This window comes from Myxine glutinosa, chromosome 3, assembly GCF_964187855.1.
Source record: "Myxine glutinosa chromosome 3, kmMyxGlut1.1, whole genome shotgun sequence".
Taxonomy (NCBI): Eukaryota; Metazoa; Chordata; class Myxini; order Myxiniformes; family Myxinidae; genus Myxine; species Myxine glutinosa.
Genome location: NC_136263.1, coordinates 42,425,307 through 42,441,773, shown reverse-complemented (window position 1 = coordinate 42,441,773; position 16,467 = coordinate 42,425,307). Strand labels below are relative to the sequence as shown.

General features: G+C 42.2%; 1 protein-coding gene across 2 annotated transcripts in view; it reads left to right on the top strand.

Annotated features, from left to right (window-relative positions):
• The window catches only part of LOC137423636 (interferon-induced GTP-binding protein Mx-like), an 89,870-nt gene extending 73,621 nt beyond the window's left edge, over positions 1-16,249 (top strand). For both annotated transcript variants that reach the window (XM_078773954.1, XM_078773955.1), the window contains exons 11-13: positions 3,390-3,466; positions 8,231-8,515; positions 14,324-16,249. In XM_078773954.1, coding sequence (XP_078630080.1) covers positions 3,390-3,466; positions 8,231-8,515; positions 14,324-14,569 — 608 coding nt within the window. In that variant the 3' untranslated portion in view covers positions 14,570-16,249. The remainder of the gene's footprint in view (positions 1-3,389; positions 3,467-8,230; positions 8,516-14,323) is intronic.
• Positions 16,250-16,467: the final 218 nt, after the last annotated feature.

Below are 16,467 nucleotides of genomic sequence, written 5' to 3'. Positions count from 1 at the left end.
TTCCTTAGAAATCGCAAGATAAAGGTGGTACTTGAGGATCAATCTTCTCCTACTTTCTCCATCAATTCTGGTGTTCCACAGGGTTCTGTCCTTGGTCCCACATTGTTCCTTGTTTATATCAATGATCTTCCTGATAATGTTCTGTCTCAGCTAGCCATGTATGCTGATGATTCCTCACTCAACTGTACATCTGCTGATTCACTCAATGCCACTCGTATTGAGGTTGGAGTTTCTCTGGACAATGATTTGGAGAATGTGTTGAAGTGGAGGCACGACTGGCTGGTAACCTTCAATGCAAAGAAAATGAAACTGTTGTCCATATCTTGTTCTAGAAACAGGTCTTTCCCTTCTGTGCACAAGGGGTCTTCAACCTTAACAGAATCATCGGAGCTTCGGCTTCTTGGTCGGGACATGTCTTCTAACCTCCGTTGGGATAAGTACATTTCTGGTATTGCTCAGAGTGGTTCCAAGCGAGTTGGTTGTCTTTATCGAGCGCAGAGGTATTTACCTCCTGAGGCCATTTTGTACCTGTATAAGGCAACTATACGTCCCCTCATGGAGTACTGTTGCCACATTTGGGCTGGAGCACCAGCCTGCCACTTAATCTTTACTTGATAGACTCCAGAAACCCATAGTCAACCTGGTTGGTGTGGAGATGGGTTCAACTCTTAACCACTCTCTCACCATAGGTCGATTGCCACTCTTGGTTTGTTCTACAGATATTTTCATGGCAAATGTTCTTTTGGACTTTCTAACTTAGTTCCTCCCTGACGAGTGTTTGGACGCAAGCTCGGTTTGCCATCTCCGCTCACCCATACACTACAGCTGATCCAAAGTGCAGAATGAAAGGCTATGCAGATAGTTTAATCCCTCGTGCTGTCTCGCTCTGGAATTCACGACCTGCAACATGCTTCCCATTATCCTATGATATACTCTGCTTTAAGAGGAATGTCAATTCATACTTCCTACATCTTTGAGGTTTAATCGCATTTTACCTGACCTCTGCTACTTCCGGTGTCTTGGATGTTTTCTTGTTTTTTTATGTATTTATTTTTATTTTGTTTTGCTTTATCCTCATATTTTTCTAACTTTCTCTTAGCCCCTTACCTAGAGTGGCTGTATGCCTTGTCTGGGGTGATGCCCGTGAAAAAAAAAAGCAGCTGGGCAAGCAAGAAACTGGTTCAGGATGTCACTGTAAATCCAACAATCACTTTGAAAGATCCGCAAGGCTCTATCTCCAAGATCGGGGCCACTATAGACAGGTGGCAAGAAAGAAGCCATTACTGAAAAAGACACATCCAAAAGCTCATGGAATTTGCAAAAATGCATCTTAATAATACTATGGTCATGTGGTGAAATGTTTTGTGATCAGACGAGACAAATATTGAACTTTTGGTCTAAATAATAAAACGTTACGGCTGATGCAAGCCTAACACTCCACATCACCCAATCAACACCATCCCAACTGTCAAGCATAGTGGTGGTAGCATCATGTTATGGGGCTGCTTTTCATCAGCAGGGACTGGCAAGCTTGTCAAGACAGAAGGAATAGTGGACAGTGCAATGTACTGGAGAATCCTTGATGAAAACCTGCTTGAGTCAGTCATGAATCTGAAACTCAGTCGGAGATTCACATTTCAGCAGGACAGTGATCCAAAGCACAAAGCTAAAGCCACACTGGAATGGCTGAATAAGGGAAAACAAGCATTACGCCTCGGTCCCCCGTCGGTGAAGTGATGTGAGTTGACAAAGTGGAAGACGCAAGGCGGCCATCTTGGATTTTGACGTGGCGACCCAATTTTCAATAGCGTTCTCCCTTATGCATAGATACACCTACACACCAGATTAGAAGTTAGTAGTTCGTTTATTTTTCAAGATATTTCGCTCACAAGGTTCAGACATATATATGGTGGCGGCCATCTTGGATTTTAACGTGGCGACCCAATTTTCAATAGCGTTCTTCCCTATGCCTAGATACACCCACACACCAGATTAGAAGTTGGTACTTCGCTTATTTTTCAAGATATTCATCTCACAAGGTTCAGACATACATGGCGGTGGCCATCTTGGATTTTGACGTGGGTTGCACCCACACACCAAATTAGAATTCGGTCCGTCACTTACGCACGCACGCACGGACGGAGGGGAACACCATCGTCCCCCTTTTGCTCCGCGGTGCGACGGGGGTCAAAAATGTTCTTGAGTGGTCCAGTCATAGTCCTGACGTGAACCCAATTGAACATTTATGGTGAGACTTGAAGAATGCAGTCTTTCGACGATCCCCATCAAACTTGGCAGAACTCGAGTAATTTTCATGTGAAGAATTGGCAAAGATTTCACCATGTCACTGTACAAAGCTGGTAGAGATGGACCCAAAAAGACTCATAGCAGTCAATGCTGCAAAAGGTGCTTCCAGCAAATACTGAACTAAGGGGCTGAATACTTTAGCAACTTCTTTCAACTAACTATAGCTTATAACTCCTTCAACTTAGGGTGTTTAGTTGGATCTCTTCTGTTATGAATAAAAAGTTCATTTGGAAAAAAAATTCTACATCATTGGTAATTCGTAAAAATGTGGCATTATTGGTAGGGGGTGAATACTTCGCAGGCCACTGTACCTTCAGTTTTGAACCACTTTGGCAAAAATGGAAAATGTACACTGTTGTCGTGTAATGTATACACAAAGAATTAAGTTAAGCACCCCTACACAACGAATTAAGGTAAGCACCCCCTAATATATATTCTTTGTGTATATGTATACATTGGCATATATTCTAAGGTATGTGAGATCAAATAATGATTGGTATGACATTAGCAATTATCCATTGATGAAATTGAGTGATCAAAGTGAAAAAAAGTGATTGGTTGAGTCAGTGATCCGATCACGTGGGTCCTACACACGTTATTGACGCAAAGATCGCTAGAGGTCTTCTCAGAACAATGACTGTACGTTAGAAAACATAAACGTCATCCACACTGTCCGTGATGGACCTATAGCTCCATACTTAAATTGAGGTGAAAATATGCCTAAAATTCCCAAAAAATTTCACCTTAAATTATTCAGAATAAAATAGTGAAAACGGCATGATTGTTATGTTTTTATGTGACCATAATATCACTTCTCCAGAAAATATAGCAATATCATGGGTATATTACACTGTTTTGACGACAACAAACTTGTAATGTGCGAGGTTGTAAAAAAACGGGGGGGGTGCTTAACTTAATTCTTTGTGTATATATTGAACAAACACCATTTTCACTGTTCACACCTTATAGTTGGTACCTCATACTAAAACGATTCACACTTTTTTTTTTAACATTTTGATCCCTTCTTATAATATATCATGATTTCAACAAACTGAAGAAAAATCCCTTTTGATTTCTTGCAGACATAGTGCCAGCAATTGCTGATACTTTGGCAGATGACCACTTTGGATTTTTGCCAGAACTTGCAAAAAGTGTCAAGGTTAGTTCTGCAGACATGCTTGACTTTTCACTATAGCTATAATGCACATATAGATCAATGTTTTTATAAACACAACTTATTCATGTTTCCATCTTTTCCACTTCTGTTGCTCGTAGGCCTGATTTTCTTTTGTTTTAACATGCGCTGTAGGCCAAAGTTTGGTTTATAGTTTACTAGCAGAGTACCCACTACCCACCTCCTGAGTTGGTCGAGTTTGCACATTACTTGCTGAAGAAGTATAGTTTGTGTTTTGCAACAAGCCTACAGATGTTTGCATGGTGTAATAGTGTATGCCTAAAAGGTTCTAGATGGTCTAAAGGTCTAAAGGGTATGTTCAAATTGTAGTTAGGGTCTAAGGGGTCGAAAGGGCCTAATCTCTCAAGCAAAGGGTCTAAAAAGGTCTAAGTGGTCTAAATCTCTAAATGGTCAAGGGTCCAAGTCTAACATAGGGTGTAAGGGGTCCAATTGGTGTTAAGATATAAAGGGTCTAAAGGAAGTCAAGGGACTTAAGGGGTGTAAAGATCTAAAGGGTCTGTGGGGTCTCAAGGTTCTGTGGGTATAAAGGGTCAAGTTTCATCGAAATTGTGTGTGTAGTTTTGGAGAAGAGAGCAAATACTATTTTGGGGGGTCAACCCCCCCCATAGACACCCTTAGACCCTGAATTTTTTATTTTATTCCATGAACAAACTTTAGTAAATCACAAGTGATGAAGGTTGGGGTCAAGTGTCATCTAAATTGTGTGTGCAGTTTCAGAGAAGAAGTTCCGAGTGTTTATTGACTCACTGCCTGACTGACTTATGGACACCGTTCAATGCTAATACCTCACCCAAACAATGTTTGTTCCAGCTGAGCTAAGAAATAATATAAGCCCTTCTTTATTTCTTAAAATGCATAGTTTTGTCAAAAAATGATGGTTCGAGACTAAATTGATCTGTTTTTTTTCTTAAAAGGATTCTTCATTATGAGATTAAGTGGGTGCTTGTTACGTTTTTGTTTATCATGGTAAAATGTGTGTATTTCATTTATCACTTATTTTGGGGACTCAAATGATTAGTGTCATGTTAAAACTTGATGTGCTAGTAGATCTGGTGATGATGTCATGGCCGACATACTTTTTGCAGGGCTCCGGTACCTCAAAAATTGGCACTCCACCACTGCTAATAATGATGACAAGTAATAAAAACAATTACAAAAATGTAAAGGCATGTATGGATGTTACTCCCAAAAGTAGGAAAACAAGGTCGGGATGATCACAAGAAATGATCATGTGAAACCATCCCTACATCTTTCTTTGAATAATGGTTGCCTAGTTTGTGATATAACTGTCTATAAAAGACAGTTATAACACACACACACACACACACACACACACACACACACGCACACACACACACACACACACACACACACAGCGAAGGTGGATACTTTGAGAGATCCGGTAGATCTCCGTTCCATCTCCTGAGGGGATAGCAGGAATAAACAACTTGCATGCACACCAAGGGTGAAACCAAGAATTTGAAGATGGTGGGGGAGCGGGAGAGGGAGAAGGAGGGGTGAGATGCACCAAGTTATCGTGCTGAATGGGGCAATTCCCCCCAGGAAATTTAGAAAAACTGATCATCAGAAACGGCATTTCTTGCGTTCTTGGAAGTTATTGTAGTTCCATGCGTTCTATCCTGGCCCGACAGTTCAGCAGATTTGGGATGACTATTAATAGGAAAAGTGGTGAACTGGTGAGCCGATTTCCTCAGCCGTTCATTAGGCAAAATAATAATGTCTGCTCTGTGGTCACAATCAGCGACACAATCTGGTAACGGGCCGATTGGGAAACGTGCATTTAAAACACTCTTAAAAGATGAACGGAGTGATTGTGAAAAACATTAATGGAAACATTTAATGCACTACTAACTCGACACCTCAACCCGGTGTGTATCCTGAAAATACACTAATAATTGACCGACATATGAAGAGAAAGTTGAATGGTGTGCACACCACTCTATATCTGCCACTGGACTGCATCCACTATCATGGTGTATAATTTATCAACGAAAATCCGAAGGGGGGAGGGGGGGGAAACGCACCCCCTGCCTCACCCCCGTCCCGCCCCCCCCCCCCCCAGATCCAACTATGCACAGACACATACACGTGTACACACTCGTACTGTACATATACACATTCACGAACGTGGGTGCATCCAACACCTGGGAGGGCTGTGTTCCACCTTCTGACATTTGATTTTGGAGACAACAACCAACAACAAACACACAATTATCAAAAAAGGATTTGGGATGGTTTCACATGATCATTTCTCATGATCATCCCTACCTTGTTTACATCCTTTTTGGAGTAACATCCCTTTACATTAAAAAAAGGTTTTATTAATTGTTTCTTTACTTTTTTACAAATGTATATATAGAAGTTCTACTACTGATTTACAAATGTTGTAGTACAAACTTTATAGACGTGCTCAACAGTGGTATACTGAGCGTGTCTGGCACCCGGGGGGCAAAACATAAATTTGCGCCCCCCTGCTTCACCTCCATACCCCAAATCCCCAACCCCAGTCCGCCATAGGGCATAGACATAGGGAAACCAGGATCTTTATCTTAAAATATCAATGAACTGACAATTGACCACTCCACTCAATGCAGTATGCCAAACAAAGATGAAAAAAACACTAAATGTCAGTTCAAATATTTATTCAATTCAGAATTAGAGTCGATAATCTCCTGTTCAAGCTGTTATATACATGCCAGATGCCGACGTGATGCGCTGACGTAGTGAATCTGCCGCTGAGAAACCGCGACTGGACTGGAAGAATTAATCTGAACGACAAGATTAATTCCTGGGTTTGCCTGATCTCGGTTTTTTGCTTTTTACCCCTTTTCCTTTTCAATCCCAATAAACTAACAGGTATCTGGGCTTTTGATTGTCTTAGCGACTCTGGTACTGCATATCTGTCACTACAATACTACATACAGTATTTATGTTAATGACTAGGATACCATTAGCCTGGTGTTGGCTTTGCGGTTAGGGCACAGGCTTGGGATCCTTGGATCCTGAGTTTGAATCCTGGTCGATCGCTGAATTAACACCAGGGGGGTTGACTCAGCCTGTCATCCTTCCGAGGTCGGCAAATTGAGTACCAGCTTGCTGGGATGATTGATCCTGGTGTGCACCCCGATTTAGAATAGGTACACCATATCCCTGTGCATTGTAAGAGGCGACTAAGGGTTGGCATCAGGAAGGGCATCCAGCCGTCCCGATGAGTATGCCACTTGATTGGCTGTATCATTAGCCGTGACTTGGTCCGAAATGACTTGATTCGAAATGACTTGGTCCGAAATTGACTTGGTCCGAAATGGGGACTTATGGATTGGGTCTCGTCCATCCATCCGCAACCATCGGATATGTATTTACCAATTTTGTTCATACTTGGCACAAAGACGATACATGATGGCATGCATATGCACATCATTTTGTTTCATAATGCGATCAAAAATGGCTGACTGGCGGCCATTTTCATTGTAAAAAATCCCGGTTTTTGAACACGTTCTCAACCATTTCTCAGACATGCATTCACCGATGTTGCTCAAACTTGGCACACAGATAAAGAATGATGGCATACATATGCACCTCATTTTCTTTTGAGATCAGATTCAATATGGACGACTGGTGGCCATTTCATTAGTTCAACGTGTCCCTAACAATTTCTCGGACAGGCATGGTCCGATTTTTGTTCAAACTTCGCGCAAGCACAGTTCATTATAACATACACGTGCACCTCACTTCATTTTGCGATCTGATCAGAGATGGCAGACTGGTAGACTGGCGGCCGTTTTAGTTGTAAAAAACAAAACCTGATATTGCAAACATCCTCAACCTTCTCTCGGACATGCATTTACCGATCTTGTTCAAACTCGGCACACAGATAATGAATGATGGCTTATATATGCACGTTATTTTTGTTTAGAGATTAGATCCAAGATGGCTGACTGGTGGCCATTTTGTTACATAAATGTGACCACAACCATTTGTCAGAGGACATGCATGGACCAATTTTGTTCAAACTTGGAACAAAGACAATACATGACAGTATACATATGCAGAAGATTTTGTTTTATAATTCCACTAAAGATGGCTAACTGGCGGCCTTTAATTGCACATTTTTGACATTTTATGTATTTTTATGGGGCTATGACATTTTATGGGTTTTTCTCTGTTTATGTTTATGTTTTATGTTTTCCTGCTGTTTCGTTTCCTGTGCCCCCATACCCATTATTTTAAAGCTATTTGAAGTGTATTTTGAGCCACGATACCATATTCTGGCACAATCAACCCCCTTCCTTCCCCATAATACCATGCACACTTGGTGAAACCATTGCACGGTTAAATTAATAAAACATAGCTGCAGCGGATTAGTTGTGTTGGGCAGTACACCACTGATAAACGTCTTGGTATAAAATAAGCTTTGTTTCAGTCTTTCTTGTTTTGTACAAGTTTGCTGATCATAATAAAATGATAAAAACTTAAAATATTCTTTCTTCACTGCAAAGTGGCCATTTGGCTGAATTTGTTTTCTCTCTCGCACTCACATGCTCATTTTCCAAATTATTTTTTATTGTTGTGAACTTCACAATTAGAGAGATTTGGAAAACAGAAATATAATTGCTTTTCACATTCCTATGAATTTTGTGCATTTTAAAATGACCAAATTGTCCATAATTTGTTTTGTTGCTCATGTTTTATCCTTTAAATGTGCAGATGGCATTGGAGGAGTTGAAGGAAAAACTGTATGAAGAGGCCAAGACATTCATTCAGAAAGTTTTCAAAATGGAGTCTCAGATTTACACACAGGATGTGCTGTACAGCAATTACCTTGACAATGAGGAGTCTGAAGAACCAGAACAACCACCAAAATCATCTCGGAATGCAGTCACGCCCAAGAAGTTACCTTCCCTGTTGGGCATATTCAATGGTGATGGCAACTCTATGAAGTGCCAAAAGGACATCGAGGTGATGAGCAAACACCTGACAGCATATGTAAAGGTTAGTAAATAATGCCTTTTCACCATGGTTTCCTTTAGCCAAATTAAAGGGCATCTCTGATCTTGGAAGAGCTTTACCTATTGTACAGTCGTGGCCAAAAATATTGGCACCATTTTTCCAGAAAACTGTTGAAAAAAAAAAAATTGGTATCCACATATGTATTTATTTGGTTTGCAGTGAAACAAAACCAAAAACGCTTTAAAAAATTACGAAATATTAACCTTATTTCACACATAAATCCTAAAATGGCCCAGACAATATTGTTAGGATCTCGGGGGTCGGCGCTCCCCTTATCAAGGGGGGGGGTTAAATCCCCTTGTCTCTTATCTGGCCGACCCGAGTACTTAGAAGTTATAACGTTCCTTCCGGTCGGTGGTAAGTAGGGTTGTTGGTCGAGTCTTAGTCCAATTACCTAAGTAATACCACCGGCCGTAAAGCAAGGAGATAACTCCCGCCCGAACCACGGCGTTAATGGACACGCCGAGCGAAGCGAGCCGTGATTCGGGCCGTTAATAGGGACTAAACCCGATTCTAGCGGTTCCGAATCGTGCCACATTTCCCAATGAAAGAAAGGACGGATGCAATCGGATGGAGAGGAAACCAGAGTATGGGAAGAACAAAGATGGGTTTATTCACAAATATACAAGAGAAGAGGAAACGAAAGGAATATACAGGGAAGGAAGAGGAAGAAGCAGAACACTGGGCAGTCTTAACAACAGTCTTAACTTAGGACCCCAGACAAACATACACACTCACACGGGGATTGCAGCTGGTAGATGGTCAGGTAGAGGGTCCAGGCTCCAGTCGACTCCCGTCCAGGCTCCGGTTCCACGGGCGAAACCCGGCAGGCAGCTCCGCGTAGATTGGAACGCGTCCGGACCTTCTATATAGCGGGGGGGGGGGAAGCTGGTGTCCTTCGTACTTCGTACGTACTATCTGTACGTTCGCGCCAAACGCTCTCTCTCTCTCTCTCAAAGTCCTCTTAATCAGCGCCAGCGAGTGAGTCCTTTCGCAAATGTGCGCTCCGTATCAGTTCTCAAATCCTTCTTCATAAGCGCGTCTCCAACAAGTCCGTTTGCAATGCACTCTCCCGACCAAGTCCAACCAGTGCTCTCTCATCAAAAGAAGTCCGTTCAATAGCGCCGCTCCCGCATGAGTCCGTGAACAGGCTTTGCGTTCACGCTTATATCACGCGCCACGCGATCACTCCACGCTCCACAAAGCCACGCCTGCCAGCGATGTTACCTCAGCCCTGGTTGGCTGGTGAGGGCTTACCGGCCATGCCTTTGACGGCTGGTTGACAGGCCACACCTTCTTCTTGGTGTTCCGCCCCCTTTTTCCTCGGGCCTAACCACATGGCTTATGGCGTCGTTTGAGCGAGCTGTGAGGCACCGACTGTAGGGGCGCGTAATGGCGTCGCTGGAAGAGAGAGGTCGCAAAATGGACGGAATGGGGACCTAATCTTATTTGATTGATGCAACGCAGATTCAACTATTGGAAACACGGCCTTATCTAAAACACATAATAATGAAATAACTGAGTTCCTATGGAGGCCTACGTGTTGCTTGTGGACTAACTAGGGGTGCTACCTTTAACCTTTAATGTCATATTTACAAGTGATGTCATATTTACAAGTGTGGGTTCTAAAACTGCAACAATATTATTGGCACCTTTTAGGAATTAGAAATAATTAGATTTCAAGCAGGTGGTTCTCCTTTACTTTGGAATTGAACTCACCTGTGGTGAGTTGCAGGAGCCTGCAATATAAAAATCACTCATTCAACCAGTTTGAATAGAGAAAGGAGTCATTCTGCTGTTTTGTGTTACTGGGTGTACCGCAATGAGCATGAAGAAAAGAAAGAAAACCAGAGAATAGTCTGAGGAGGTCAGACACAAGATTGTAGCCAACCATGGATAATCTCAGGGCTACAGGTCCATCTCCAGAGATCTTGATGTTCCTGTGTCCACTGTATGCAATGTTATCAGGAAGTTTAAAGCTCATGGCACTGTAGCCAGCCTCCCTGGATGTGGCCGCAAGAGAAAACTTGATCGAAGATTGCAGCGAAGGATCGTTCGAATGGTGGAGAAAGCACCTCGATCAACTGCCAAACAGATTCAAGCTGACCTTCAGACACAAGGTATGACAGTTTCAACTCGCACCATCCGTCACCAACTCGATGAAAGAGAGTTCTATAGTCGGAGACCCAGGTGGACCCCACTGCTGAGAGGGAGACATAAGAAAGCCCGACTGGAGTTTGCCAAAACACACATGAACAAGTCAAAATCCTCTGGGAGAATGTCCTGTGGACAGATGAGACCAAATTAGAGCTTTTTGGTAAAGGACATCATCTCTATGTTTACTGAAAACAAAATGAAGCCTTCAAATAAAAGAACACCTTCCCCACAGTCAAACATGGAAGAGGTTCAGTGATGTTTTGGGGTTGCTGTGCTGCCTCTGGCACTGGGTGCCTTGAATATGTGCATGGAATCATGAAATCAGGAGATTACAAAGGAGTATGAATGTTGTGTTAGGAAGGATTAATGGGGGTGCACTTCATTCCTCTGCCCTTTCAATCCTGCTATTTGCCCGAGGTCATCTTCCATCTGCTGGAAATCTGTCAACATCACAACATTACATAAAAAGGTGCAATCCCCTTAACAAATACCTATTAGCTTTCTTCCAATCATCAGCAAGGTCATGTAATCATCAAGGTGGACATAAAATCCTTCCTTTTCTCCAATGATCTCATATCGGATCATCAATTCAGACCAGGTCACTCTACTGTAGACATACTGCTTTGACTCTCCCAACAATGGATTTGAGGCCCTCAATGTCAGAAATGTTATCAGAGATCTCTGGATATATCTCAAGCTTTTGATACAGTCTGGCATCCTGCCTTGCTCTCCAAACTGTGTGCCTATGGCAGTGGTCTCCAGCCTATTAAATACAACATCACTTTTAGAATCGAAATTGTTACGGAGTCCTCTACAATCTCCTGGTCTCGGTAACCTCCGGACCCCGAGAGGAACCCCGACAGAAAAATATATTACCCTGTGTTGGAAATCAATAATGAAACCACACCAATGATTATAAATGAACAAACTTGTATTATAAATCACACACAGGTAATACGGTACAGCAAATGGCCATTAAGAGTGCACTCTATATATCCCTTATATAAAGTCAGGTCACTCACGGCACGGCCAGCGAGTGCAACGACATTCCTCAATGTCTCTATGACTTTTCCCAAGGCGAATGGGATTCGCTCCAGCGGTCGATGGAACGAAATCCGGTCGAAGCCCGAATCTCGCTCTCCAGTCGATCTCCGAAGCGTGTACAGTGGGCAAGGGTGCTCTTCCCGCCAAACTGTACAACGGTGCCCTCCAGAGGCGCACCTTCACTGCTCCCTCAGCAAACCGCAACGTAATTGGAAACGAAGCGGTCGCACCCACTCATCCCCGACAGACGGTAGGATGTTGGGGGTGAAGATGACACGAAGCAAATGTTCACAGGTGTCTGAAGCACGGGGTTCAAAATGGCAGACGGCTCTGGCTTGAGCCGATGCGACGAGGCAAGGATTCGTCGGAATCTCAGCGCCCCAAATCTGTCTACGCAGATTTCTCCACTCCAGCGAATATTCTTATCCCCGGTCGTCCCTTCCAGGAACTCAAAATCCCCTCACGGCTGTCGGTAAACCTGGTTCGTTACGGAGTGCTGACGTCACGCGTCCTCTCCGACTTTGCTCGCGCTGCTTCTTCCTCTTCACCTCATTGTCTTCTCCTTCAGTTTCCTGTTTCACTTACAGTTATCCTTTTTAACTTTTGATAACCGTTCTTGAATAATAAACTTTGTGAAACTAATAATAATACATAATATCAGAAACATGTCCAGTGGGTGAAAACCACCCCAGCGGAAGTGACGAATCCATAACAAAATGCAACATGAGTTTGACCAACATGAGCACGAGGTTGACCTGGGGTGTACCTGCATACTGAGCGTCACGCCCACAAAACACCCACGACTGGTTCTTGAAGCACACAAAATAACATGGAGGGGGGGGGGGGGGGGTTTAACAAGTGAAATGATTGGTCTCCCAACCCAATACAACACACTAATAAAGACATAGGCATCAAGAAAGGGATGGTGTAAAACCAAGCCGATCAACAAGCAAACCCTACCTATACACCACAAAACGAAAGTTGGAACAGATGTTCAACCTGTAGTACGTCAATGGGGAAAGGGGAGGGGCTTGACTACCCACCTACATCATTACAACACCAGATCACAATAATGGAAATCCATGAATGAGCAGTAACCCAATGATGATAACGTGGTCTTTTTGCTTCAACAAAAAACAACAACAACGGTTTCATGCTTCCGTGCATGACAGGAAGTAGTCTGAGAGTGGCCTAAAACATGGCCGTGTGCACCCGATGGTTCACGATGGCTTGACAAGTCTTGTAAATGACAAGCTGAATGTTGGCTGAGGCTAATCCTGCTCTTGTGGTTCCTAGCAAAAATCAGAGAGTTGGTTTTAGTTTTTATTTTAAAAAACAACACTGGAATGGGTTAAAAACACAATTATCAACAAACGATAACAGAAAGACAGCCCAGATCCAGTGCAGAAATGTTAGCTTTGATGAGCTTCAATGAAGCAGGTAAAAAAAAAACATATGGGCAATACCCCTGGTGCTCACCTGGTAGAATAAACAGTATACTGCACCAACTAAGGGTATTTTAAACCAATTTCAATGGTTGCTAGAAGACAGGGCAGCATGTAGCATCATATTAACATAATCATGACTTTAAACAAAAAAAAAATACCTATTTTGGAGGGCAACCCCCTACTTCCCCCAACCCATATACCTCCTAAGACCCCAATTTTTCTAATGCCGTGAACAAACATTGGTACATTATGGGTGATTGAAGTTGTGGTGAAGTTTCATCGAAATCGTGTGTGTAGTTCCTGAGAAGAAAGCAAATACTTATTTTGGGGGGCAACCCGCGTAGAGCCCTAAAGGGGCAGATTTTTTTTAATGCCGTGAACAAACTTTGGTACATCACGGGTGATGAAAGTTGTGGTCAAGTTTCATCTAAATAGTGTGTGTAGTTTCAGAGGAAAGAGCAAATTCCTATTTTGGGGGGTTAAACCTGGACCTACTTTGACGCCCGGTAAACCCCGTTGGACCCAGATTTTTTTTAATGCCGTGAACAACTTTAGTCACAACACAAGAAATATCATTCGTGCCAAATTTGGCAGCAATCCCATCAGCGGTTTCAGAGAAGAAGTTTCAAGTGTTTACGGACTGACAGACGGACGGACAACGCGCCATTACATAGGCTCCCCTGAACTTCGTTCCAGGTGAGCTAAAAATGATAACCAGGATAAGACCTGGAAATAAATATTTCCTCCACTTTATTAGATTCACGTGTACAAGATGCATGGAAGATATTTTATTTCAAAACATAGACATCACACAGTTACTGAAGTTGTCCTTTTACCTTGCCTATTATTTACTTATTTTTTTAAACTTTTTTTTTTAATTATTACCTTTGCTCTTCACTCGTCTTTGTTAGATTTGGAAGGAAAAAATGACAGTAAACATTAGAATGTGCAATGCATGATTAATTAGCTCGCATTTTAATGTTGCATTGCACATTGGAATCGTCCATATCTGTCCCACTCCCACTTTCTCAGGGCAGACACAGTTACATAATAGAGCGTTCATTCGGCATTGAAACTGCTTTGGTAACATCAACGTTCTGTAAAGAGTAAGGTGCATCCATTTTTTCCTCCTCTTTCTCAGATTGCTCAGAACAGACTCTGTGATCACGTTCCCATGGTCATCCGCCACCACCTGTTGCATGAGTTCTCATCACAACTTCAGCTGGAGCTTTTCTTACTTCTCCAAGACAGGGACATTGAGGAGCTTGTGAAAGAAGACCCCGAATTTGCTTCTCACCGTAAACACTTGTGTGCCAAGGCAAAGCGTCTCGAGGATGCCCGCAGGATTTTGCTTGCGCCCTTTGCCAGCATTCCTTCTGCTGACTGATTGTTCTTCTGTTTTTCATGCATGTGTTTTCAATGTTGAATATTTTATACTTTTATCATTTACGGGTCTCATTTGTAGCTAATGAGGTTGATTTATTTTTTATGATATTTTTTGTGTTGTATTCTTCTCGCCAGTTGTTGCTGGAAACATTCCACCAATGCAAAAGGCATTTCTGGTTCAGTAGTATGGTATTCAAATACGGACGATTGTAACTATCTCTCATTCCTGTGACATTTTAAAGGGCCCACGTCGTGGTCATTGCCATACAATACATCACATGACCCCAAATGTGTTGGCGTAGCCTGTTTATTTCACATTCTTGTTTTTTTGACATTTTCGACAAGAGGGCCGCATGAGTGACTTTTCTTTCTGTTGACCTGGAACGGATCAGATGCTTCCCTCACACCTGGACACGTCATTCAAGTCAGGCAAATATTTTGCTTTCACCTTGTCTTTCCGGAAAAACCGTAGGATTAACCCACCTCTATATTTCCAAAATCAACCACTGGAGGAAGCTCAAACTGTTCGTCGTCTGGTCCTCACCATGCATTATCTGACATTTCTGGAGCAAACCATATTTCCAAGCTCGTTTTCCAAGCCAGCTGCAAACTCAGCCTCTTCGATCGTGCCAAGTCCTTCCTTTGTAAATCGGAACTTTTCACAGCTGACTCGACTAAAAGGTGAATCTAAAGCAGCCGATCTTTATTTATTTTACACAAATGTTACCTCATAGAGGGGTTTGTACTGTACATAAATAACATGCAGGACGAAGACAACAGCAGACACCAGTGTACTCTAAAAAGAATTACATCAACATATAATACTACAATATACATATATGGGATTTGAACGTCAAATCTGGGTGTTGAGCATCACAACCATTGGAAACAAGCACAGGTGATGTCCTGATCCAAACACTTTGCACCACTCGATGTTGGGCGATTCTGACCTAATGTCAGTAAAATTTGGCTTGCTTGCCCCATTTTCGGGATTGTTTCAACCTGTTACCTTACATTTCCCAAGGACGTTACCCACAGCTGACTTTGGAAGCCCCACGGTGGCATGGCCAGATTAAGTTATTGTTAACCCCCATAACCTCCACTCCTCGTCATTATGACAGCGCAGTGACGTCACTTGCCAGTAAATAACCGCAGTACGGAAATAAAACATAACCTGCAACAACACTAGAAAATGATTACGTGGCACTTATAAAATACACCTTTCAAATTGTTTGTTTTTACGGCGTAGCCCATCAGGCAAAGCCGTCGAGAACAGTGTTTCCCAACTTTTCTCGCTATGTGGCCCAACTGGCTTTTGACCTGACATGTCATGGCCCAGTGGGGATCATAGCAATTTTTTGAAACCAAAGAAATGTCAATAAGAACCACAACTTAATTCAATTTAGACTTTTAGAGTATTTAATGGAACAATATTTCTTATTTGAACAATTTCTTTGTGAAATAAATTAATGCGAATGAAGTAAAGCAAATTTATTTGTGATAAAGGGTCTTGCGATAATTTTTTAGAACAGAACATCAAGAAAATCAATTGAAAAGGAAAATGAACACTTCAGACTTCAAGGCTTTTCCATAAAAACTAATATTTATTTTAAATTAAGAAATGAAACTCTATTAACACATTGCAATAATAATCAGGAAAATAAAAAATATTTGAAAACTCATCTCCAGGGTGCTTTGCTTGTGGGCTGAAACACAAAACATTGCAGTATCTGTCAATTGAAAAAAAACTTAAACCAGTTTAACCTGAAGCTACTTTAATGAGAGATGTTCTCCTGAATTTTCTGCACCAGTTTCCAAATCCTAGGTTCTGTTGTAGAAAGCGCACATCTAAGATCTGCCTCACATTCAAGGCCGTTCCGAGCCTTTGTCTTCAGCTGC